The sequence below is a fragment of the Patiria miniata genome, unplaced genomic scaffold (genome assembly GCF_015706575.1).
Source record: "Patiria miniata isolate m_02_andy unplaced genomic scaffold, ASM1570657v1 HiC_scaffold_9, whole genome shotgun sequence".
Classification (NCBI taxonomy): domain Eukaryota; kingdom Metazoa; phylum Echinodermata; class Asteroidea; order Valvatida; family Asterinidae; genus Patiria; species Patiria miniata.
The window spans coordinates 2,451,839-2,478,706 of record NW_024037076.1 but is presented as its reverse complement, the minus strand read 5'-3'; the positions used below and the strand labels follow the sequence as shown (position 1 = coordinate 2,478,706).

At 40.0% G+C, this 26,868-nt stretch overlaps 2 protein-coding genes across 2 annotated transcripts; one reads left to right on the top strand and one right to left on the bottom strand.

Moving 5' to 3' along the window:
- The first annotated feature begins 8,267 nt into the window (after window positions 1–8,267).
- Window positions 8,268–16,244, top strand: LOC119720550 (phytanoyl-CoA dioxygenase domain-containing protein 1-like). The gene is made up of 9 exons (XM_038190259.1): window positions 8,268–8,422; window positions 10,267–10,407; window positions 10,870–10,945; window positions 11,314–11,417; window positions 11,894–11,978; window positions 12,233–12,358; window positions 12,847–12,966; window positions 13,868–13,994; window positions 14,466–16,244. Exons 1-9 carry the CDS (start codon window positions 8,396–8,398, stop codon window positions 14,512–14,514), a joined length of 855 nt encoding a protein of 284 aa, XP_038046187.1. The 5' UTR covers window positions 8,268–8,395; the 3' UTR covers window positions 14,515–16,244.
- A 4,221-nt stretch (window positions 16,245–20,465) lies between these two features.
- LOC119721011 (LIM homeobox transcription factor 1-alpha-like) lies at window positions 20,466–26,538 on the bottom strand. Its single transcript, XM_038190875.1, has 5 exons — window positions 26,322–26,538; window positions 25,006–25,127; window positions 24,170–24,247; window positions 22,683–22,782; window positions 20,466–22,285 (listed from the first exon to the last, which is right to left on the bottom strand). The coding sequence occupies exons 1-5, from the start codon at window positions 26,473–26,475 to the stop codon at window positions 21,876–21,878; spliced, it is 864 nt and encodes a 287-aa protein (XP_038046803.1). The 5' UTR covers window positions 26,476–26,538; the 3' UTR covers window positions 20,466–21,875.
- Window positions 26,539–26,868: the final 330 nt, after the last annotated feature.

Genomic DNA, 26,868 nt, shown 5'->3' with positions numbered 1-26,868 from the left:
CGGTATATACAACTGGAAACTGGAGCATCGTGGAATGGGACGTGCATGTGGCCTGGTGGTTAGGGTTCGTCATGTGAGATGGTCAGGGTTCGAATCCAGCTGCTGACCATAATGTTGTGTCCTTGGGCAAGCCACTTCACCCCGAGTAACCTGCGATGGACTGGCATCCCATCCAGGGGGAATAGAAATACTCTCAGTCGGTCATCACACCTAGGAAACCGGCCCAACGCCGGCCTGGTGAGCCATATTTATAAGCCTCGGAACAGACTTCCCCTAAAGGTGAAATTCAATCGAATAGGGACAGTGGAGTGCGCGATATAGAGAGGAATTAATTCAATCCAGTCAGTAGACTGAGTTTTCACTAGAATTTCATATAGCCTACTTGTATTACAAATACCTGGAGTGATTTTCACATGTTAGTTACACACTTTGGACAGAAGTATCACTTGGTATCGACGCCATTTATTTGGTCCAAAACAAGGAAGACAGTACAAATTTAGTACAAGGGCAAACGAGTCCCAACATAAGTCCCATGGGAGGGGGATTTTCACCCCCCCCCCCCGGTCTGGTATGTTGATCCGATTTTGAGATAATGGTTCAGCATGCCGACGGCTTAGCCCTTAATCCCTTTCAATCCGTTTCTCGAGGATCGCTCATCTCTTCGGATGCAACTCCTAAAAGCCACAGTTATGGTTTTGCAGTGTTGTCTAAACTATCTGGGAATACAATACTGTCCTATAGATGGATTGCGTTCAGCCGCCATCTTGACGGTGTGTTTTGTTATGCTAATCCATCAACAATGAATGACCAAGATGCCTAGTCGTGCGTATCCCTGTTGAACAAAAGCACACGCCTCAAACATGGCCGAGTGCAAACAATCTATGAAGTATTCTGTCGATAGATGACACAAACTATACCGTAAATTTAATGTGTTACTTATAAAACTGTTCAGTATTACTTGTAAATAATGTTTTAGTTCAGATAAAAGTTATTTTTGTTGAAAGATCCTGGTGCTAAGTTTTCGTACATTACATTCAGCACCAAAATAAACAAACAAATGACTATTATATTAAACATGTACAATGTACAGTGGACTCAGCATACACGTGTATTTAGTGTGTATTACAGTTGACGATTGGAAGAAACGGTGCTTGTGATTTCGAAATTTGTTGGTAATGAATTTCTCTGGTACATGTATAATTATTGTCTTTCATGCATAAAATGAATGTAAAAAGGTTGGGTATACGTCATGTACATCAGAAGCAGCTGTATATGGACCATGCACTTTCTTTGAAAACTGAGCACCATTTATTTATAACACATTGAGTGAGCCGCCATTTTGACTTTCATACCTGCTCGGGAACAACTTTTTTGTTGCTAAAAAAGGCACATTTTAGACCCCAGTATTTGTAGTTTCTGTTGATCGCTATGTTTAGTTGCATTGTATTTTTTCAAATCCCGCAAAATGAAGTTTTGACAACTAAAGTCATATGTAGGATCATTTGCATTTTATCCCAAAAGTAACCTACCGAATTGTTGTCAAAAAGCTTACTTGGATTGAGGATCGCACTGGTACTAAACAACCCATGAAATTATTCCGTCTGACTTGCTGTCATTTAGAAACAAAATTCAAGAAATGCATTGGTGATTTCCAACGATCAGTCTATTGACTGAATTTTGGAAATAAAGAGTGATATTTCACTGTTTTCTCGAAGTGTGATATCTACTGAGCTGAAACTCCAACGGGTTTAAGTTTTGAATATATTCCTTGGATTTTGAGTGGTGTCATTATTAGCAACAAACGAAAAACATGAAAAGCAAATGATCATATATGCCTTTCAGTTTGTTTTCAAATATCCTAGTCGGTTAACATAATTGGAATCATTTTGGGAGTCGGAATAATGTTTTGAGGTTCTGGTGAATGGCATATATTGGAATGAGACGTGTTCTTTAAACTTAGGAAATCTTTCGCAGATTTACCTGCGATTTTATACCCCTTTGATCTTAAAGATTGTGGAGAATGTTATTTGCCATCGGCATACCGTATACGGCCTTGTGGCATATTGACACTACTTCCACATTGTGTCGGCCTCTTATATATATAAAAAAATTTTTTTACAGAGAGAACAAAAATCTGTAAACCAAGTCCATGGTCACCTTGCATTGTTCGACAACCGTTTGTTCGCGTGTTTGTCAAGTCATGCCACCAGAAGAAAAAAAATGTCGAGATTTTTTCTCTTCTTTAAAAGGCTGGGTGGTTTTTGTGCAAGGAAGCGTGTACTGGCGGAAAGGGGTACCGTTGTTGACTCAGTGAACCACGGGCAAGCCAGGTCCCTGTACCCCGCTCCTTCGAGGGGCCTATTCGGAACCCTCGGTCTGTATGTTTACCCAAGTCTTTTATCGCCTTTCTTCTCCCTTTTGCCAAAATTCGGGACATGAATCGAGCTGGCGAGGCCACTTCTGGGTCACAGAACTCAAAGCAAAGGAATTCCTCTTGTCCGCTTGCAAAAAGGTGTTATAAGAATAACACAGGGGAATTGTGTCGTGATCGGTTGGGCTCGCACAGCTTTTTCATAGCATTTTTTTTTAAAACCAGGTGGCTAATTTTCCCTTCATCTTTTGTGCACGTTATGAGTTTGACTTTGGAAAACTCACTATCGTGAGGTTCAGAGAGGAGTAGTTAGTTTATTCCGGGTTGAATTTATGAAGAGCATCCATGCAACGACCAACTTGATTATGTCCCGAATATGATAAGCAATATTATCTTAAGAATTTTAAGACTAGTTTGCTTTCAAAGAATACGTTCTTGAGAAAGCGACTGGAAATCCATTCGCTATACATTGTAATCGGTCACTTTTTTGGGTCATGTAGTTTGAGTTGACCAAAAAAAAATTGTCAAAAAATGTAGAGAGAAAAACCATCTGGTCATTTTGAGAAGTTCATTTTTAAGAAAGAAATCCTTTTTTTTCTGGGATTTGAAAATTGACGTTTAAAACGTAAACTTCCATCATTTTGATATAGCTGTTCTAGGCCGTTTTCCAAACACCGGCTTCAGTCCGTCTCCGATTAATTGAAGCCCATTGCCGCACCGAGCTGCATGAATGAAGCCAGATCGGAGACGAAGCCGGGGTTTCGAAAACGGCCACCCCTTGCACGTTGCGCCCTCCAGGGAGCATTTTTTTTGTAATTTTAAATTAAGTGACAGTGAAGCTTGTCTTTTCAAAGAGGAACAGGGACCTCCCCCCCCCCCCCCCCCCCGACAGATGCAACGTCGGATGCCCGGGGTCTGTTGTCATCAATGTATGTGGTCAAATCATCATTCAATTTGTTTGTTTGTTTCATTTGTTGTTTTATTTTCTGCGGCCAGTAAATTGTTTTATTAAATTTATATTAATTTCTATCGTTAATATTATAGTTCATATAGCCTACCAGTATTGTTATACGCATAATACAAGGTCCTATCCAGTACACTGCCTATTATTATTATAATTAATTATTCTGAATGCATCAACTGTTTATGCATTGTTGTTAATCTTTGTATGCACTTATAAATACATTTTATGCGCACTATGCTGTAACGAAATTTAACAATGTGTTTAGCATTTTCAAAGTACATGTACCTGATAAATTTTTTTTTTTTTTAAGACGAACTTTTTGTCATAAACATCAATGCTGCACGTCAAAATGATATTGTTGGGAACATGATGCGTGCAGATTGGCACGTGCGTAACGTTTTATGTCTTTGTTGGAGTATTTTGTTGTTTGATTTACTGTTAAGTTGTTGTTTTTGTGATTGGTTTGGTGGACGTCATCATATTTGGGTACGTATCAAAACAAAATTCAAAAATCAGGAGCAACACGTGGTCAGAGAGAAGTCCTTTTATTGGTCCTTTTTTAATGGGCGGGCCGCCCCGGAATCGACTCACAGTTTTAGGCTTACATTAAAAGATATCCCTCTGTTTAATTCTGCCAATATATGCAAAATGTTCAACGATTTCTCACGAAATTGAATCTCAAGTGTAACACCTCAAGACCGATTGTCAACTAAAAGTTTCTGTCGAAAAAAGGGCGCACTAAACAAAATAGCGCTGTACTACGTACGTAGACAAACGTGCCTAGCTATGGGTACAAACCGTTGCGGTAAGTAGTCCCCAAATTTAGTGCCTACGCTATAGCTGGCCAATCACTTGCAAATTCTTTGCTATTAGAGCATTTAGCGGGCCATGAATTCAGTTTGAAGGTTTGTACAAAAGATGGGTAAAAACGGTTAATCCAACTCGTATTCCTGTAAAATCCGTATGAAAATGGGCCCGAGAATTGCTCTATTCAAATGGACCGCAGGCACCATTTTTCAAAATGGCGATTAGCCCGTGTGACAGGTAATTCTGGCCCCCTGGTAAATGTGTCACCCCGGACACATTCAACGGCTCGTGACCCGGTAAATGTGTCCGGGGGGACACTTTTACCTAGGTAGATTTGTCCCCCTCCAGGTAAAATTGTCCCCCTGCCCAACGGTGCAAGTGTCCCCCTGGTAAATGTGTCCCTATTATGACCGTAACAATACAGGATTTTAATTGCAACAAATACAATCCTAATAAGTCAACATGGATTTTGAACGTTTAAAACACTAAATTGTTACGATCATATTGTATTGATAGCTCCACGGTTTCTCACGCCATTCAAACTACTTATGCTACACATCGTGAAAACTTATTGCACGAAATTTCAATTTAATCCATTTTGTATTCCTTGAGTAGTTCATCGGAAACGAGGTTGTTCTTTTTGTTCACTTGTGCAGCATCCGTATTGATGCGTTGTTGAGACTACTATTGATGTGGCGGTGCCTCTATTATAGTGGTCTCGATCTCCACCATCAAACCCGATTTCGGGCCAACAACTCAAGAAATACACGTAGTGGCGTAGCCACGGGGGGCGTGGGGGGGCGATAGCCCCCCCCCCCCCACATGAAATCTTGTCGCCCCCCAGTCGTCCCCACCCACCCCCTGAGATTTTGAGTTGCTAAAAATATTATCATTGATCTACATGACGCCCCCCATGAAATGTTCCAGCCCCCCCCCCCGCCCAGCACCCCCCCCCCACTAAAAAGTTCATGGCTACGCCACTGAATACACGTTATGTTAAAATGAATTTTCTTACACTCATTTGTCATGATGTTTGGCATCATAAGATTTCATTTCATAATAAAAACGTCAAATTATCAAGCTATTATGACCGTAACAATACAGGATTTTAATTGCCACAAATACAATCCTAATGGAAGTCAACATGGATTTTTAACGTTTAAAACACTAGATTGTTAGGATCATATTGTAATTATAGCTCCACGGTTTCTCACGCCATTCAAACTACTTATGCTACACATCGTGAAAACTAATTGCACGAAATTTCAATTTAATCCATTTAGTATTTCTTGAGTAGTTCATCGGAAACGAGGTTGTTCTTTTTCTTCAATTGTGCAGCATCCGTGTTGATGCGTTGCCGAGACCACTATTTATGTGGCGCGCCCTCTATTATAGTGGTCTCGATCTCCACCACCAAACCCGATTTCGGGCCAACAACTCAAGAAATACACGTTACATTAAAATGAATTTTCGTACACTCATTTGTCATGATGTTTGGCATCAAAAGATTTCATTTCATAAAAAAAAGTCCATTAATAAAGCTATTATGACCGTAACAATACAGGATTTTATTTGCAACAAATACAATCCTAATGGAAGTCAACATGGATTTTTAACGTTCAAAACACTAGATTGTTACGATCATATTATATTTATAGCTCCACGGTTGCTCACGCCATTCGAACCACTCGTGCTACACATCGTGAAAACTACTTGCACGAAATTTCAATTTAATCCATTTTGTATTTCTTGAGTAGTTCATCGGAAACGAGGTTGTTCTTTTTCTTCAATTGTGCAGCATCCGTGTTGATGCGTTTCCGAGACCACTATTTATGTGGCGCGCCCTCTATTATAGTGGTCTCGATCTCCACCACCAAACCCGATTTCGGGCCAACAACTCAAGAAATACACGTTACATTAAAATGAATTTTCGTACACTCATTTGTCATGATGTTTGACATCAAAAGATTTCATTTCATAAAAAAAAGTCCATTAATAAAGCTATTATGACCGTAACAATACAGGATTTTATTTGCAACAAATACAATCCTAATGGAAGTCAACATGGATTTTGAACGTTCAAAACACTAGATTGTTACGATCTTATTATATTTATAGCTCCACGGTTGCTCACGCCATTCAAACCACTCGTGCTACACATCGTGAAAACTAATTGCACGAAATTTCAATTTAATCCATTTTGTATTTCTTGAGTAGTTCATCGGAAACGAGGTTGTTCTTTTTCTTCAATTGTGCAGCATCCGTGTTGATGCGTTGCCGAGAGACCACTATTTATGTGGCGCGCCCTCTATTATAGTGGTCTCGATCTCCACCACCAAACCCGATTTCGGGCCAACAACTCAAGAAATACACGTTACATTAAAATGAATTTTCGTACACTCATTTGTCATGATGTTTGGCATCAAAAGATTTCATTTCATAAAAAAAAGTCCATTAATAAAGCTATTATGACCGTAACAATACAGGATTTTATTTGCAACAAATACAATCCTAATGGAAGTCAACATGGATTTTTAACGTTTAAAACACTAGATTGTTACGATCATATTATATTTGTAGCTCCATGGTTTCTAACTCCATTCAAACTATTCATGCTACACATCGAGAAAACTAATTACACGAAATTTCAATTTAATCCGTTTTGTATTTCTTGAGTAATTCATCGGAAACGAGGTTGTTCTTTTTCTTCACTTGTGCAGCATCCGTATTGATGCATTGTTGAGACTACTATTGATGTGGCGCGCCATCTATTATAGTGATCTCGATCTCCACCACCAAACCCGATTTGGGGTCAACAACTCAATAAATACACGCAGTGGCGTAGCCACGGGGGATAGCCCCCCCCCCCCCCTCATGAAATCTTGTCGCCCCCCCCCCCCAGTCGCCCCCCCCCCACTGAGATTTGATTTTCTAAAATAATTATCATTGATTTACTTGACGCCCTCCCCGCATGAAATATTCCAGTACTCGCGCATCGCCGCAAGTACATGCTGCAAGAATGTGGCAGCGTTTATCGCATATGTGTACATAATGTGTATCCCGCTACACAAAGGAAATTCATCCAATAGGAAATTTCGTTACGCGCTACGATGGGAACGAAGACCAATCCAAGTAGGCGTTATATCAATGAGGCGTCCACCGTAGAATAGGGCTACACCGTACTCCGAATCGATCGAAACATTGTGTTCACATTTCACATCTAAGAAAGAGACCAAAAAGTTAATTTTTTTCATCTTCATGAAGGGCAGACTAAAGAGTAAAAAATGTATACCTTGTAGAGTGAATTCATGAAAACAATATAGAGAACTGGCCTTCTGCGTTGCAAAACTAGGGGGACAAAAAAACCTGGAGGGGACAGAATTACCTGAAGGGGGCAGAATTAACGGGCCGGGGATGACACTTTTACTTAGGTAATTCTGTCCCCCCCGGACACTTTTAACGGGGGACAGAATTACCGTCCACACCCGCACTGGACTACTTTTCGGGGTGATCATCTTTGTAGGAAATTTTCTCCCAAAATTCATCTGAAAATTGAACAAAAACGGAACAGAAAGTAATATATGAAATAAGCTTTATTTTCATGTGCGTCGCAACACCTAATATGTTTGTGAGTATTTTCATTAATTTTGGAAAATGCGCGAAATTATCACTTTAATTTTATGTTAAACCGTCAGATAATAAAAAAAAACCAATATCACCGAAAAAATAATTAGTGTTTTCCCCAAACGCGTAAAATACAATCTGATATCAATTTTCATGGTACAGATGCAACACAGTACTCTTGGAAAGGAAAAATACCTCTTTACTGACTTGGAAGTTCGTTTGTTCACTATATGCAAAAAAGGCGCGCTAAACAAAAGAGTGGTCTCACACGAATTTTACAAGCCGGTGTCGCCAACTATATAATCTTTCAAAAGAGGGCGCCTTACACAAATAGCGGTCACCACTTTTGTTTCTCTTTAGAAAAAGCGAAACAAAACTCATTTCCATTTTTTTCACAGCAAAAGCTATACCCAGAAACCAAACTCATTTTTTGGGGAACCAAAAGGAAAACCGAAAAAACGAAACCCACTATTTATATGGCGCGCCCTCTATTGAAAGAAAATTATTGTAGACCACAGAGGGCGCTCTTCTCAATAACATCCACGAAAAATTTTGTTGGCAGTATTTTGGGCAAAGTTTTTGAACTGTTGGAGTTGAACTTAAATACATTTTCCCACGAACCGAAAAGTATGGCCTCGGATGAGCATATTGCAAAGGTTTGTATCGCATTCTTCACATTTTTTCAATCTTTCAAAAATAACCTTCATGACCTTTGCAAAAAGCAGACTGCCACTGCCATTAGTCCGAGTAACTTGGACCCAACTTATCGCCTTTTTTAATCATTAGTCGCCAGACCATGTCCAAATGTTAAAAAAGGCGATAAGTTGGGTCCAAGTTATTCGGACTACACTGCCATAGCCCCACAAATGTGGCCTATTTACTAAATTACTGGACTACCTTAGCTTGAGTAACTCCAGCTGACATGTTGTATTCATTCACATGTAACGCTGGAGGAATAACCTGTTCGTTTCCATGTGGTAGCAAGAGACCCTAAAAAAACGGCCTCTCCAAAATTGTCCGAATTTCACCTCTTTTATCCCACCCCAGAGTTCATTTTACATACCTCATACATTCAGCAGTCATTTACGAAGCCTAATGATCGACTTGAAACAGACCACACACAAAAGTGAAAAATCTTGACGATTTCGGTGGCTTGTTCCTTAAAAATATGCCAGTTCCAACGGCTGTTTTCCATTTTGTTTTACTAATTATGTAAATGTATGCATCACGTGATGACATCAAAAAAATCTGCGCGCGCGATGTATGTGGGTAACACACCGCTTTCAGGCGCCGCAAGTGAGTTCAATTTTCGTCTGGTGTGTTGCCGTGGAGAGCATTCTCGTTGTCTTGCTTTCCGCGACAACACACCAGACGAAAATTGAACTCACTTGCGACGCCTGAAAGCGGTGTGTTACCCACATACATCGCGTGCGCGCAGATTTTTTTTTGATGTCATCATGTGATGCATACATTTACATAATTAGTAAAACAAAATGGAAGACAGCCGTTGGAACTGGCGTATTTTTACGGACAAGCCACCGAAATCGTCAAGATTTTTCACTTTTTTGTGTGTGGTCTGTTTCAAGTCGATCATTAGGCTTCGTAAATGACTGCTGAATGTATGAGGTATGTAAATGAACTCTGGGGTGGGATAAAAGAGGTGAAATTCGGACAATTTTGGAGAGGCCGTTTTTTTAGTGTCTCTTGCTACCACATGGAAACGAACAGGTTATTCCTCCAGCGTTACATGTGAATGAATACAACATGTCAGCTGGAGTTACTCAAGCTAGGACTACCTAAGGTTTTTTGCTTTAGAAGCATACTCACCCTCTTTATAGGCTAATCAGAAAGTGCTGCCTTTTTCAGATGTCTAATTTGTGTGAAATTTCATGTTGAAATTTTGATACGCAAACGTGTGCCAACGAATCTGGAAATTTCACAAAAAATAGACATCTGAAAAAGGCAGCACTTTCTGATTAGCCTAGTACATGTAGTATAAAGAGGGTGAGTTTGCTTCTAAAGCAAAAAAAAACAACCTACAAAGTAAGCCTAAATGTGAAAATCAAACTTTGACAAAGTTCTACATGTTTTTGTACATGGTGGAAGTGTGGGCTTTATTTACGGAGGTAGTCCAGTAAATTGGCCACATTTATGGGGCTAGGTAAGCCTACAATGCGGTGATCCCCCAAAGTTCCCTCAAAAATTCAAAACCGTGCTCACCACATTCTGCATTCTTGAGGGGACATATTCGGCCGTGAAACCTAAACCCTAAATTGCTACTCGCGAGTGCCTGCTTTTACTTGCACCAGGACGAGTACTTGCACCAGGACGAGTACTCAAATATGTAGCTATGAAAAACCATGAGTAGAACAGCGAGTAGCATAAACTACTCACGAGTAATCAAGTTACTCGCCCAGCGGTATTCATAACAGTGGAGCCCTTAATGAACATGAAGTATAAAATATAAACAGAAAATCATAATTTTGTGTATTAAATTTAGTTCCACAAGGACGGCTATGTCGTCATCAAGGATTTTCTGACTGCTGAAGAGGTCAACGCCCTGAAGAATAGTTGCCATGACATTGTGACGGACATGGACCCCAAGGACCATACTATGACAGTCTTCAGCTGTCGAAACCAGGTACTTAATTCTAAATAAGTCCTATACTTTGTGACCACTGCATAATTCAAACGTATGAAGGTAAAGGTGTAAGGCATGGTACCTAGTATCTATTTCTATACATTTTGAATACAGTCATACACCAGACTATAAAATGGCCCATCTTATATAGATTGCCACATGGGTTATTCTATAAATTAGGGGTCCACTTCTTTTCCTGTCCCTGTTACATCTGACATCTATGATTGTATAATTCTGATGCACTCCTTAATGCAGTCATCCTCCAAGAGTGATTATGAATAGCAAACTACCTACTCAACAAAAAGTATAAATAGTTTGAAGTCATTCTTAATGATACTTGAATGGCAAATTACAAAGACCTAGGTAAGAGGGGCAGGAAAAAGCTAAGCAAAATGACTCGACTGGAATAATTTCCAATCCTACCAACTAATTCCAGTAATCACATCCTCTGTTTTGATACAGACGAGGGATGACTACTTCCTTACCAGCGGGGATAAGATCCGATTCTTCTTTGAGCAGGGAGCAGTCAATGACAAGGGTAAGCGTACATGTATAGCGGACGATCAAATGTTTGCCAAATCTCTGCCATTTCTCTGGAGGCCTGATAAGACAAGCAATTTAAAACGATTATTTAAAAATATTATTAATTAAAAAATAATACCTCCTAACTAGCAGATAATCCCTCTAAATATTATTTTAATAATTGTTACTAATTAAACGAATCATTGAGACTGCCACAACAGCTGTTTTTAAATTAAAAAAAACAATATGAAAAGGTCCATGACAATTTTTACAACCGAACATATTTTGTGAATCATACTGCTGACAATATGTAAACATTTCTCAACGAATATTTATTTGCTGTAAAGCCTGGCCCACTTCTTTTGCATTTTTTGATGATTATAGGAGAGTTGAGTGTTGACAAGCACAAGGCCATCAATAAAATCGGCCACGCCCTGCACGAGCTTGTCCCCGAGTTCAAGAAGGTCACGCACAAACAGAACGTGCAGGTAAAAAAAGGCCCCCCCCCCCAAAAAAAAAGTATAAGCAACGGAGTCTTTGTTACACAATGTGAAATGTTAACAATGTTTGGCAATGTCTTCATATTGATGCCAACATTGTCCGAAGATGTGTTGCAAAAAAATTGCCGCTCTGAGTTAAACCCTTGTAGATGCATTGAGCTTTGAAGCATTTATATTACACTTAATTTACCAGGAATTAATGCCACATTTTTATAATCCAGTCCGGTATCTCCATGAAATAGTCCGATTCAAAAGTCATTTGGGGTATGTGTCAAGCGTCTTGCAACCGAGATGTTACGCGAACGCCCATTTTGCTTTTCATTAATGCGTCAGTGTCGTGCGGCCATCACCTTGCGCGTTCATGCGCTTTCGATGAGTGTTCGATGATCCCGAATGCAAACTTGAAATACCGAAATGGCTTATTGCATAAACATCTTTTATAATCGTGTCCTCCTTCCTTTCAGGATGTGGCCAAGAAACTCGGTTACGTCAAGCCTGTCCTTGTTCAGAGCATGTACATCTTCAAGCCGCCCAAGTTGGGCGGAGAAGGTAAAAAAACAGATGAGAAACATGGCCATGTTGTTGTAATGGGTCTCATTTCACTATTTTTTAGAAGATTACACAATATACCTCAACAGATTTTGAAGTGTGGGTGCCATCTCTATGGGCAAAAGTGGTTTTGCAAAACTTGAAAGGTTGTGAAGTGTAGAAGACTAGGGGTTGATGGATTCAAACCACAGTCACCGAAGTGCGACACTAAGGAAAACACCACTGTGCCAATCCGATTGTTTTTTTTCTTCAAGTGCCATGCCACATGGACGCTTCGTTCCTTTACACCGAGCCGCTCCGACTGACCGGCTTCTGGATCGCCCTGGAGAAATGCACGGTGGAAAACGCCTGTCTGCAGTTCATCCCTGGCTCGCAGGACAGTAAGTAATCTTTGCTCAAGTCTGGACTTTTGATTGTGTGACTCTTAACCCAGCCAGTCCCTCCATGGTGATTGTACCCTGTCCTATCAACAAGATGAATCAATTTATATCAGGTCTTAGGAATTTTGGCAACCCCATCCGAGAAATTTGCACACTTCACCACAACTTTGCCTACTCACTTGAAAACATAACTTGAAAGGTACATGAGTAGTTTGAATTAGTCTTGTGCTAAAAGAAAGCTCATTAATTGGGCTTTCATAATATAGATTTGGAAAGTGCTACACGCAAAACGTCATTCAAAAATTGGTCGTGCCCTTGGGTTTTTTTTTTTTTTACTCACCCTGTTTTGTTATTAATCTGATCTAGTTTTTGGTCAAGATTAGACAATTCTGTGGAATTCTGCAGACAGTCTTTCGCTTTTTTATTGAAAGTTGCTTTAATTGGATTTGAAATTCCCTCCTGCCTTTTTTCCCACAATCTCTCGTCAGCCAAGGTAACCAGTCGAATGATCCGTAATCCAGAGGGCGGGGAACCATCCCTGGTCTTCACTGGTCCCCGAAACCTCGACATGGATCCCAAGCTCTTTGTCCCCGAAGAAGTCGAGCCAGGTAAGCCCATGGCCCCGTCCGCCTATCTTGACTACTTTAGCCAGTTCGCGCCGGTATTATTTTGACAAAAACAAAACTTTTCACTCAACCTGAATGCCTTTTGGGTTGAAGCCATCCCCCTCGGACAGTACACTCATATTTCTGGCCTCGCTCGCTGCAAGCGGGTCGCTGACAGATATTTCCAGCCTCGCTCTTTGCGTTCTGAATACCGCAAAACCTTTGCGGGTATACCCGTCATCTGGCGCAAACTAGTTAACAGGACTCCTGTAGTCATGAAAAAATCCAAAAATTTTAAAACTGTTATGAAAAGTTGAGGAAAAGTCATAGAATTGTGTTATTTTACGAGGAGTCATGGAAAGTTGATATTTCTGCACGACCCATACGTGATGATGCGTGATAGTTGGCTGTGGCAGTCTTCCAGTTTGCATTCCAGTTTACTATACTTCCTCTTTATGCATGTATGCTCTATACTTGTTGCAAGTTCAATGCACCATTGTGATGCTTTTGTGATGCTCAGTAGTCTTGTGTCAAACTGTGTAATATGCCATGGTCCAGTGGTTACGGTGTTTGACTCATGTAGGATGGTACGTGGGTTCAAACCCTGCCAGGAGCATGGTGTTTGTGCCCTTGGGCAAGACACTTTACTACAATTCCCTCTCTCCACCCAGGAGTATGAATGTGCGCTGATATCGGCTGCCGCGTGGTCTCGTGGCCTGATGAACGGGGAATAATTGTAAAATGGTTTGAGATTTTTAAAAGGTCATCAAATTTCAGTTTAATGTTTCTGTTGGAAATCTGTAAGCTCTCAATTCTGAAGGTTCAAACCGAATGTTCAACTTTACCGAATGTTAAACTTTAAAATGTCATGAACTAGTTTTGATCTGTTGTGCTCTTTTCCTAGGGACTTGTATCCTGATCCATGGACAGGTCCTACACAAGAGCGAAGAGAATCGTTCTGACAAATCCCGTAACATCTACACATTCCACATCGCTGAATCGTTGGACGTCGAGTGGTCGAAAGGAAACTGGTAAGATATTCTTGACGCAAACAAACCAAAAGACCAAAAAAAACCCCCAAAGATCCAAAGGCTTTACTGCACTCTCTCTGCGCAAGGGACAGCTGCATTAAGGCCCATCTCAATTCATATCTAAGACGAGTTCCGGACAAGTTGTGGACATTGTATCGGGTATAAGTTGCAGGATTCTGAACAACTTCCCCGCAATCTTCCCGCAATGAAGTTATCAGTGTTGGTGAGTCAAGCAGTTGCTGATGAAAACTTCCTCGAAAACATGTCCGGGACAAATGCAGAGCTTCTTCCGGACAAAGTGACTGATTCTACCCCCAACTTGTCCGGAACTCGTTCCGATGTGAATTGAGACGCGCCCTTAGGGGGGCAAAATTAACTTCATTCTTGTACTGAGAATTTATTTCTTAACTAGAATCTTACAATTTGTTAATTGACTCGCACCAATTTACACAATCCATCATTTGCTTTCAGGCTTCAGCCCACAGAAGAACTTCCCTTTCCCGAGCTTTACACCTCTTGAACTCACAGTGACCTTTGACCGTTCACCCCTGACCCCAAGCCAAGTCGTCCGACCCGTGGGTATTGGAGTGAGTACTTGCATGCACACAGACAGCGTTGAGTTTCGTTCCCGTTCCTGTTTCTCATCTGCACATCTTACAACAGTGTCACAACTTTTCAAATTTAAATCAATCCCCCCCCCAAAAAAAAAATTGGATATTTTTATGATGATCATAGTTCTTCTGATAAGACGTATTGTTGACGGACAACGTTTCTGACAGAAAAAAAAATTTCTGACAGAAAAATGGAATAAAGTCTGCAGTTCTTTCAATTTTTTTGGAAACATTCTTTTGTCGAGTTTTGTCCCAATACCAATGTGAAATATGTCAAAGCTGTGACAATGTTCTTTTTAAATAGTTAATCACTTGTTCATTAATTGAATTCATTGTTCGGCATTTTTAATATCATTACCTCATTTATTAACACAAATCCTGAAAAAACAATATCATGTATTTCATGTACAAATTTTATTCATTGTTAAAATTCATTTTCTGTTTGCATTTTTACAGAATTTATAAAGTTTAATGTATCTTTATTTTTAATTACTAAAATGCACATTTTGTTGAGAAATTTTTGGTATTCCCGAATGTCTTCGAATCTTATTCTTTTCAGTAGTCTCGGCCCAAGCAACAGTGATCAATAGCAATGGTACATTATTGTAGAGCGCCCTCGCACAATTGTTTTCTTACTTGCTCGCACTAACGGCTTAGGAAAATTTGTAGCAATGGGGTGTGGCCATTTAATGTAAATTTAGGCCGTTGGTGTAATATTCATATCTTCGAACAAAATGTCGGCTTCCCATTTTATAGCAGTAGTTGCGCGCTAGTGCGGGGGGAATCACTGCGTTGCATATCTAATTAGCGATGCTTGATCAACGCACGTATGTTTACAACCGTCGCGTGAGTGCGCTGACTATTAACCATTTCTCAATCGCTGATTGGTTCCCAAGAAAAGCCTAGGGAGAAAATAAAGAAAAAGTTAACTGGCCACTGCACGTTAGTGCGACAGGCGCGCTGGTCTAATCATGCCGTTAGATATGCACAATCCATTATCGATCACTAACGTCTGGGGCTAAGACCAACTTTTCCATTATTGTATTTCTCTTTTTAATTTTTTTTTTATTGCAGTTAAATTCTTCACTTTGTCTTTAATATCAAACCAAAAAACAAAACGAAACAAACAACTAAACATAATACTATTAGCATTGTGTTTACCGTGTGCCTCACAGTATTTTCAAGAGTACCTCAAAAATAGAAAATGTATAAAGTCTCGCCAGTCCACGTTCACTTTTTCCGGAACGTCTTGGTACCAAACGCTGGCTAGTCTAGTCACAGACTCCCGTCTTTGGAATGTACCCACTTGTTATCCACCTGATCGATTGAACGGAAGTTGAGGTCAACATTGTTAACTTTCTAATAGTCTTCAATTCGCGATATTTTCAATATGTTGTAAAGCCTTCTTCTTTTTCGAAGTACCCATTGATTGGATGGCCCAGTCAGGACAGAAAATAAATTCAAAAAATAGGGCATTACACACGTGGTAGATCATATACATGGTCCCCGGATTTGTTATATTCCCGTAAAATCTAGCAAGCTTTGAGATAACTTACATGCACTATTATTGATGTTATAATACTTTGAAACAACAGAACAAAATAAACCGAATTAACAAGATTTTTCTAAAACTGTGTAATATTTTGCTCTTGTATTTGTTGATTTTGTCCAGCGATTGTCTGTTTTGTTCATTTGTGCTTTTTAAATACGCACTGAGGCAAATAATTCGTTTTAGCACCTACACTTGCAACATCTGTTGTAAAATTGTTTTATTCATATATTCGTCTGGCGCAAAATACTTGCATAATCTTGCCGCAGCAAAGGCCAATGACGGCCTATCTGTCCCAATTTGGAAGCATTTGTCTATAGAACGGGGATTTTTGTACCTAATTGACCTATCGCGGTAGAATCGCGTCAACGCAGCTTGTCAAATATTGTCCAATTACATGATATACAAATGGATGTGGAACGCGCAACATCCGAGACAAACAAAACTTAGCGTAAAAAAATTCCATACGGTTGTCTAAGGGGCGTGGCCAACTCGCAAACGGCGATAGGTCAATTATTGTGTACCTTTGGTTGATCCCCAAGTCTATTAACTAATAAATTATAATTTCATGAATAATCAGCCAAAAAAATAAAAAATTGATGGAAGAGTCGGCTTAGGTTGGGCGCACCATTCGTCGCATCAGACGCCTAACATTTGTTGAGCGGGTAGGAACGAAAGATTTGTACTTGGGCGTACGTTTGCGAGAATCCTGAACTAACTACAACCAGGGACAAAAACTATGGCTCCGACGGGATATCTCCAAGGTTTGTTTCACATTTGTAAAACTCTTTTATCGGTTTAAAAAAGTCAGAAGACTTTGTGTCTTGTGTCTTTAAATGATTGAGAATATTTGTATTCCCCCTTGGATGGGATGCTAGTGCATCGCAGGTTGCTCCCCAGCTAATGCCGGTACCCATTTATACTCCTGGGTGGAGAGAGGCAAGTGGGGATGAAGTGGCTTGCCCAAGGACACAACATTTGACCAGCAGCTGGATTCGAACCCCTGACCCTCTGATCATGAGTCACGAACACTAACCACTGGGCCACACTTCCCACAAGGGGGGAATTAATTGTTACAGAGTCAGTTACTCTCATGAAGTCAACTGTGTGTTCATTGTTTAGTTTCACAGGGATGGTTACGTTGCATCAAGGATTTCTTGACGGCCGAAGAGGTCGACACCCTGAAGAGTTGCCATGACATCGTGACGGACATGGACCCCAAGGACCTCAGCAGGACAGTCTTCAGCTTTCGAAACCAGGGTTTGCTGGTAAAACAAGATTGTTTTTTTCACCTAAAAAAAAAACACATAGAAAAAAAAGAAAAATGGCATCTCTATGTTAAGGTTTGCAATTGACCTCCTGTTTTCAAAAGTGGATGTGGTGGTTAGGCCATGTCAACTCTCAGAAAACTGTTTTGTTCTTTGCTTCATGTACATGTATATCTCCCGGAAGGTGGGTGTTTAAAAAAATATTTACATTTACTGCTTTGCATTTGCAGATAGTTTGAACAAGATGCTTAGGTCAAGGTAAAAAGAAAATGTTTTTTTCCCAGACTTTAAAAAAATAAAAGGAAAGGAAGGAGACAGGCACTTGTTTTCTGCGTTTTTTCCCCAAGATGGCAGATTTTCCAAAAGGGCAGATGGATTCTTCTATTTTCTTTACTCTTTTGCTGATGCTTTTGTGTCCAAAGGAGCCGTCACCCTTTCTACAAAGATTTTGAACTAAGGAAAAAAGCTAAAAAGCTAAAATCAATTTGCTGGAAACAAATAAGAAGAAAAAATATATTAAAAATTTATGATTAAAAATAAAGGAAAAATGGGGAAAAAAGGAAACGGGCACGAAAAAAGAAACTTGGACGAGGAACAGGTTTTTTTCTAACTTGGTGGTTTTGCCTGTTTGCTGCCCTTGGTGACGCGGTCTATTGTGAAATACTTCACCTTTGTTATTTTCTTTCTTTTGATAACAGATGATGGACGATTATTTCCTGCCTAGTGGTGATAAGATCTGATTCTTCTTTGCGCAGGGAGCCATCAGCAAGGAAGCTGACAGCAAGCCAGAAGGAATAATGTTACGGTGTATTTAGTACCGAGTCATTTCATTTTTGGAAAGCTGCAACTGATCTACCCTGGTAGGTTACTTTTGGAATAAATGCAAATGATCCTCTTTGCCTTTAAGGGGAATTCCCACATTATGATGTAATCGTTGAATGTCCTCTTTCCCAGGGACTTGTATCCTGATCCATGGACAACCCATTCACAAGAGCAAGGTGAATCGTCCAGACAAGTACAGGCAGGGCTACGTATTCCACATCATTGAATCACTGGACACCGAGTAGTCCAAAGGAAACTGGTAAGTTATTACAGCAACTTGCAGTGTCGGGTTTATTCGTCAGTGATTATCTTACGTGTTTAAGAGCCATCTAGATCGGTATAATGCATGTATAGAGACGTTTTCATGGACCTTCCCCTGTCCGGAGCCCAGTCTAAACCTTCACAAGGGCTATCTTACTGTAGGCTCGAGTCTGGGTACGGACCCTTCCCAAAAGTTCCCTCAAAACCGTTCCTAGAAAAGAAATCCCTTACGCTATATCCCATTGTACTTCTGAAGTTGGCCTTTTTCAGTTTAAGCTCTTGTATGGCACTTCGGAAAGACAGAAGACAAGAAACCGAACATATAAACAATTCTTCAATTTGTGATATCTTCATCTTTTATTGGTTTTTTTTTCTTCAAATGCTGCAACTTTTTGAAATGGGAAAAAATGAAGATGAAATGCCATAGATTTCTGGTCGCTCTAGAACTTACAAATCCTAGGCTTTTATTCAGCAACAATTTACTGTTGACAAGATATTTGTACTTTTCCCATAAAACAATAAATAAAAACCTGTCTGTTCTCATAATAAACAGGCAGCGATGTAGTACATACTTGTAAATTTTATACAAATCTAGAGTTAGTCCTACGTTTGAAAATTGTTCAACGCTCACTTGCTAAATACTCGTAAAAGACAAACCAAAGAAAGCATTTCTTTCATATTTAGCTGGATATTAGTCAATAAATAAAATAAGTACATGAAGAGAAAAAAACACGGAAAAACATTTAATATTTACAATATAACAATAATTCTCTGTATAAATGGCTATTATGCCCTTAATAAATAGCTTGGTGATTTTTTTATACTTTTTTTTAGAAAACAGCTGTTTGGTCACGAATTTCCGCTTTTCTGGAAATTGTTTTTTAAAGTGGTCGTTAAACTTAACAGGAAATTAACATGTGAATAAACGGGCTTCCGTTTTTCATCATTTAAACAAGTATCGTTTTCCAACGATAGTGCAGTATTGTCTGCAGCCCTTTTGTTTAAAGGGAATGTACAACATTTGCTTTTGCTGCAATTTTCAGAAATAAAAAGATTTGGAGGACTAGAATGTTATAGCAAATATTGTTAAACTGACTAGTTTCACGTTTTGGGCTTGTGGATGCTGGAAAACCCAAGAAAACCAATCATATTCTTGTAGTCTGGTTCCCTGACCCCACTTAAGATGAAACAGTGCAATTTGTCAACTTTGGGGAATTGTAAAGTCAGAGAATCAGTCTGGCAGGCTTGTACCTCTTCACAGGTGTGTAATCAATTGCAAAGAAAATGCGGAATAACTAAATATGAAAAAGTAGGAGCAGTTTTTGAAAATAAACCAGTTTTCTCCAACGCTGGTCAGCCGACCAGCGTTGAAAAAATGCAATTTTTCTTGAAAATGTCAGCACACCAGGAGCTACGATTTTACAGGATGCTTTAGACTGTCATTACCTAACAATCCAGTAAGGTATTTCGTGATAATTTGATCTTTTCGATTTTTGATGTTTGCAAATGTTGTATCTTCCCCTTAAGTTATGAGTTGGAATTGTGAGGATACTGTATATGGCAAGCTTGAGTCGGACATTTATGTACGTATTACTGGCCAGTTCGAAGTAAAGAGATCATTAAATAGCACTGATTTGATTGGTCATACCTTTTAACTCGTGACCAAACTTGTGATTGACTTGTGACCGGACGTGTGATGGACTGGACTGATAGTACACTACAAAAAGCAAGAAATTCTTTTCATATTTCCCTCATATTTTACTGTGTAGCATCAACCTCTGTATACCAGGGATCTTTCGATCGATGCACTCGCAATCCAAAATAGAGCAGCTTTTTTCATCTTGTCTTGAAAACAATTGTGACTTGGTTAATACATCTTTGATGTCTTGAAACAGAACAAAAGTGTCTTTTGTTTTGCTAGCAGAACCCTCCCCCCAATTCTGTTTGAGTCCTTTTCCAAGAAGTAACACAGACATTTCCTGTAACTAACGATGAACAAAACTACAGTTCGACCAAAAATAAAGTTATCTAAGAAAAGTATCAAGATGACACTGATGATAAAACGCAAACAAATTTGCTCATTTGGCGATTATTGTTCATTTGTCTTAAATACGTACTTAAGTACCTGCCAAGTTTTTCACTAAACTTTCCGACCGGAAAAAAAGACAAAAGTTTGGATCAAATAACAAAAGACACTTTGCATAGGCCTACACATTTACAGACTGAAACGAAACATGTATGCACTTGTTGAGATATTTAGAATGTAAAACATTGCAAGGTAAGACATTTTTAGCAAGCTTATGATCTTTCTTAATTTAAGTCCGAAGATGGCCATTTTTCTTGCGAAAGTTTGAAAGTAGGGCTTTTATTGTTATTCCAATGAATGTTAAAACAGCACTTTCCTTTATAGATATAATAAATAGGCTTTTGGGGACTTGTGAGTTACATGCATTGCATGTCTATTTTTGCCTCGTTGAGTTGGATCCATGTGTTGGGTATAGCGCCCTCTTGTGTCATTTTCTTCCTAACTTCTCATTAACATGACAATGAGTTTCAATGCTTTGCAGTATTTCAAACAGGAGGGAATATTTTCCTTTTTTGCACAAATTTGTGCTGGTCCCAGAGCTCCCTGTCCTCGTCATACCTAACTGACTGATTAACTGACTGACACACTTGTGGAACTGGGCAGTGCTGTTGTATAGGATCACCCTGTAACACTGTAGGGCTAAATACAGATGCATGAAAAGACTTCCCGGCAGTGAATTGCGAAAAAAAAAGAAGTAGCGACAAAAGATTGTTCATACTTTTGGTTGTGAAGTTGGCTTGCAAAAGTCGGCCTTTGAATTGGACTGTATAAGCTTACATACATGTACATGTAAGAGTTGATATTTACATATTCATTATGAATACAATGGAAAAGTTCATAACAAAGACAGAAGAGATCCATCGTTGAATTGTTTTGTCATTTGGTTGAAAGAGTGGCTGATATTTGAAACTTCTTGAAAAGTAGTTATTTCCCCCCAAAAAATATGTACTGTACAACTTCCGTATTGACCCAGTAGCCATCATTGTCTGAATCCCGGACTGCATTATGTAGTCAGTCACTTGATATTGTATTGGGTACCAGCCTATTCAGTCATGGGCCTCACGGTACGGCCAAAATGAGGTTAACAGGCAGGCTGCAGTCTGGTTCCTGGTAGTGCTCATCCTGATGTCAGTTGGCTATGTTAAGGGCACCAGCCTGTCATGCACCAATAGCCTCACTCTGGGTCTCACATTCTCCTATGGAAGAAAATCCAAGATGGCTCCATGCAGTGCAGATCTACAGAGTCTGAATGTTTCAGTGAGTTGGGCATTCCTTCCAGGCTAGTCATTCGATTGCATTGAAGTACGAGTCCTGCATTGAGTACAGCTTGTCGATAGGATTACTAATGGATATGCTGTGGTGCACCAGACTATTTCCTTCACACTCGCTCCCACTACTGTGCAGAGAGGTACCCTGACTCGTCGAGACGAGATCGTCGTCGATACCGCTGTCTATCGGCGGGGGGCCATCGGCCATGAACATTTGATCGTGGGCGTACATAGGGGAGGTGGAGGTCACCCCCTGGGGTGGGGGAATGGAGAGGGCCATGGAGGACTCAGGGTATGGTGGGGGGTCTGACATGGGTGGTGTCATGTGGGGGGTCATGTCGAATTCGTGGTTGCTAAGGTCATCGAAGGAGAAATCGTCATCGTCATCGTCCATTTTGACACAGGTGCTGTCATCACTGTCCGAATCTGAAACACATGAAGAAAAGGAGAAAAGAGTCACAAGGTGGGACTCAAAACAGCAACCTCTTATTTACTAGTGCAGATGTCTTACCTTCATTATTAATATTGGTTTTGCCCGTCACCAATGTAATTCCATAAGCACTGTTTACCTAATGCTGTCCATACGCAAGTCTCTAAGCTGACGCAGGTGGGACTCGAACCCATGACCTCATGATTACAAGTGCAGATGTCTTACCTTCATTGCTCAATATTGGTTTTGCCCTTAATTCACCTAATTCACTCAATTTCATCAGCACTGCACTGTCTACTCAGTGCTGTCCTAGGGCTCTTAGGAAAGAAAATTCACTACATTCAGGTGGGACTCGAACCCACGACCTCCCGCTTATGAATGCCGATGTCTTACCTTCATTCTTGTCCTTATTTCGCCGATGTCGGTTCTGGCCACTTCTTCTCTGGGCTGCGGCCTCCTGCTCCGTCATATTCTTCCTGGCTAGTTTCTTCATCTAAGAGTCAAAGGAACAAAAGGACAAGACATCTTTGACAACTCTTGATGATGGCATCCGAAAGTCTTTGAACCAAATCAGCTTCTCCTTAAGATTTTAAATAGTATCCAGTCATTCTTATTCATTCTTGAAACAAACAAGACACTTTTTAGTAGACCATGGTAGGATATTGACAACGATGAAATAGTTCAATCAAGTATTTAAAAGCTGAATGGATGCTTTTCTTGTCAGCATCTTCTGACTTATTTGGAACGAGTGCCAATTACTTGTTGATGCGTTTCACATATTTACATATTCAGTTTAATCATCTGATGTGCTCTGTGCACTTTGACAGCGTAAACTATTTTTGCAGCAATTCTCATAGTTAGTGAGTGCTCAACTTCTAGTTTTTTTCCTTCCTTTTTTTTGGGTGTGGGTACTTGGATCTAGCTCACTCAATTTCTACTTGTTAAAGGTATTTTCCCCGGTATACATTTATTTCAAAATTGTAAATGCATGAACAGCATGTGTGAACCAGTGGAATGGTAATGCCTGCCACTTTGCATTCACTGTAAAAAGTACATACCGCCCTCTATAGGTCATGCATAGAGCCCATATCATTGAAACAGTGCTTTGAGAGTATAGTGAGCGTGTAAGTGGATAGGTTAGTAGCAAATAGGAAAATAGCCAGGTTTTTAGGGTAGATAGCTTCATTGGCAATTTAACACTGACAGACATAGTGAAGACAGAGTGATAATGAAACAGCAGTAGAAATTGGCTAATTGTCAGATGTTAATAATGTAGTGACTGTTTCCTGTTTAATTAGCCAGATTTTTAGGGTCGATAGCTACTTTGGCAATTTTACACAGACAGACATAACGGAGACAGAGTGCTAATGAAACAGCAGTAGACATTGGCTTTGTCAAATGTTAACATACAGTGACTGTTTCCCGTTCAAATTTTGTTTTTCATTGTCTGAGAAGTTACCAAATTAATTTGTAAAGTTGGGCTACGGTTACCCAATCCCATAATCTGGAACCGATTCCTGACATCAGCGGTTGGGTACTCGGGTACCCGGTTATAATGCACAGCCCTAGAAAATATTTTTCACAAATATAGCATTTTTGGTTTAATACAAAGCAGCATTTTAGAGCATTGCAGAAGATAAAGATTATTTTCGCTTTAACACCAGAAGAAGAAGTAGAGAAGCGTGCTTGAAAGTAGGCAGATACCCAGGCAAAAGTGTTTTCCTAGTCACGATATCATCGGACAAACTAAAACTATAATTTTGCCTGAGAACCAACCTCCTTTCTTTGTTTGTTTTCAACTTTTTTTCTTTTTAAAAGGCAGGAATTAATTTGTGAAAATTACTTTTTGTATTCAGGATGTCTCCTGTCTCGCCCCTCACCTTAGCTCTTTGGTTCTGGAACCAGACTTGAACCACGCGGACGCTCAGTCCTGTCTCGGCTGCTAAGGACTCTCGCACCTAGAAGATGAAACAGAGAATTTAAAAATTCATTTTTTATCCAAACAGAAAACCATAGCTGTTTTAACTTGTGTCTATAAAGTTGTGTTTATATTTCACGTGAAAGCGAAAGCGAAGCGAAATTCATGAAGTCAACAGTTTAAATTTCATTGTGATGTTCACTGTACCCGGTAACTCTAACGAATTTGCTTCACACCAATACATTTCCATGAAGCAAATTCGTTAGGATGATGGCGGACATCTGAATGTAACTTCAGTGGTTGAAGTCGTGTAATTTGCTTCGCTTTCGCTTTCGCGTGAAGTCTAAACCGGCTTTATTGCTGTGATTTTGCTCGCTGAGTACAATTAAATACATGGGCATAGCATCTGTAGAAAGTATATGCTGCCCTCTGTTGCCGTGAAACTGAAAGGACCTGAAAACATCAGTGTTTCTTATTGACTAATAATGGTGAAATCCCTACGTTAAATTTAAGAGTCTGCACAATTCTCATAACCTCATAGCGGGTAGATTCCCAGAAGTTTCTCAAAATCCTGCAACTAGTACAAGATACAATGAACTTGTCCTGAAGTTGCTTTAGATTCTTTTTGAGATGATGCGTTAGTTTGCCATTTCCCATAGCAAAGCTTTAAAAGTTTAAAATCACATTAACTTTCACGGCTATGTTGTGTCTCTCTCTCAAATGGCTGTTATTTTCTTCTCCTGATTTTGAGTTGAATCTGTGTCCAATTTGAGATCAAGGGGGAGTAGATCGTCTTACTTTTCGACAAGGTTTTGAGGAGACTTCGAAGGAAGCCTTGAACGCTCGTCTCTGTTGGGTGGTCAGGATTGTCCTCGGCCGCTTGGGACCTTTCCTCCCATCTGAATGTTCTTTACGTGAAACTGGAAAGAAATGAAAAAAAATCAAATCAAATTTGCTTCTTGACATTCACTGCCTAAACTCATTGTTATCGGAGATCTTTTGTGAATGAATTCATTGGCTTGCTTGGATGGGACTCGAACCCACGACCTCTTACTTGCTAACAAGTGTAGACGTCTTACCATTTGACCACCGTGTTTACTGGGTAGGTCAGCTTGTTTCACATCTGACTTGGCAGTGGGGACCACACATATCTTTCGAATGGGAATTTTTCTTGCACTTTTTTCTGTCTAATCTTCTTTTGGCTTTGTCAACTTCGGACTCAATTCTCAGCATGGCTCTATCAAAAATGAAATGATTGTCCAAGTTTTTTTCGACTTCATCTTTATAATTTTGGCTGAACAATATTGTGTTCATCTTCTTCTTCATTCATTCACTTTCATGATGACTTGATGAGTTGGGCCCAACTGCCCCTGTCGAGCATAGTGTTGGAAAGAGATGGACCACTCAGACCAGTTTCTAGCTTGATGGATGTTTTCAGGGTCATGTTTGGACGACCTTTTCGTCGAGGGGCTTCAGGATTCCAGAGGAGAACTTGACTAGCTGGCTCATTGTGTACATAGTTGTTCCATGTAGTAGAGTTCTTAGCGTGGCTCTATCATGAGTGAAATGGATAGCAAAGTTTGTGTTGCCACATTTTCAATTTTTTTTCTCCATCTCATATTTTCTAAGCAATTCTTGTCCGCTTATTGGCAGCTCTATTAGACTGACTCTAGCATCATTGTAATGGTGGCTACGGTTCCTGGTAGCAAATTTGTGACATGACGGCACACATACTGACGTTGGAATTCTCTTAAATGGAACTCAGTTCAACTTGGCGAATTTCCCTTCAAATCTTTTGCAAACCAAACTCACCCAAGTGTGTATTTGCCTGCAATCAGGGACCCCTATTGTCCCTCTTTTGTTTGTACTCAAACTTTTTAGGAAGACCTCCTATATGCTTTGTACAGGATCGCCAAATTGGGGATCTTCGGGAATTGGGGACCCTATTGCCCTCTATTGTTCAACGTCCCCTATTGAATGCAGAAACAAACTCAATTTACACTTGCAAGAAATGTGACATGGCCTTTATAGTGTAGTGTGTATCAAAGGCCAGCACACATCATAAAGATTAATTTAACTCAGAGGCAAAGCTTGGGCCATACCTAGTAACATACCTTTCTGTTCCATGGTCCCCTGCTCCTTAGTGTAATCCTCCTTGCAGTAGAGCCGGTTTTCCTTCAGGACAAACTCGTCTCCCTTCTTGAGCTGTTGCCGGCAGATGACGCAAGTGAAGCATCGCAGGTGGTAGACGTTGCTTAGCGCCCGCATCACTAGCTCACTGGAGGGGATGGACTGAAGACAGCTATTGCACTTTGTTCCGAACAACCTAATGAAAAAGCGAAGATGAAGAAGAAAAAGAGAAGAAACTAGAGATGAGCGTTTTGGCTGTCAAGATTTGCAAGGGTGACTAAAATGGGATTTTTGAGCCTGCGCAACCTCCAGATTGGAGGCAGCTATAATGCTTTCTTCCGATCAACATGGAGCAAAAACAAAATGCAGTGAATGTTCAGTTTTGACCTCCACTGACATAATTTCATAAGTGCTGTCTGCGAGCTTGCGAGGACAAATTCACAAGCTTACTCCCGTGGGACTCGAACCCATGACCTCCTGCTTAGTAGTGTAGACGTCTTAACCATCAATCATTGAGGGACAAAAAAATAA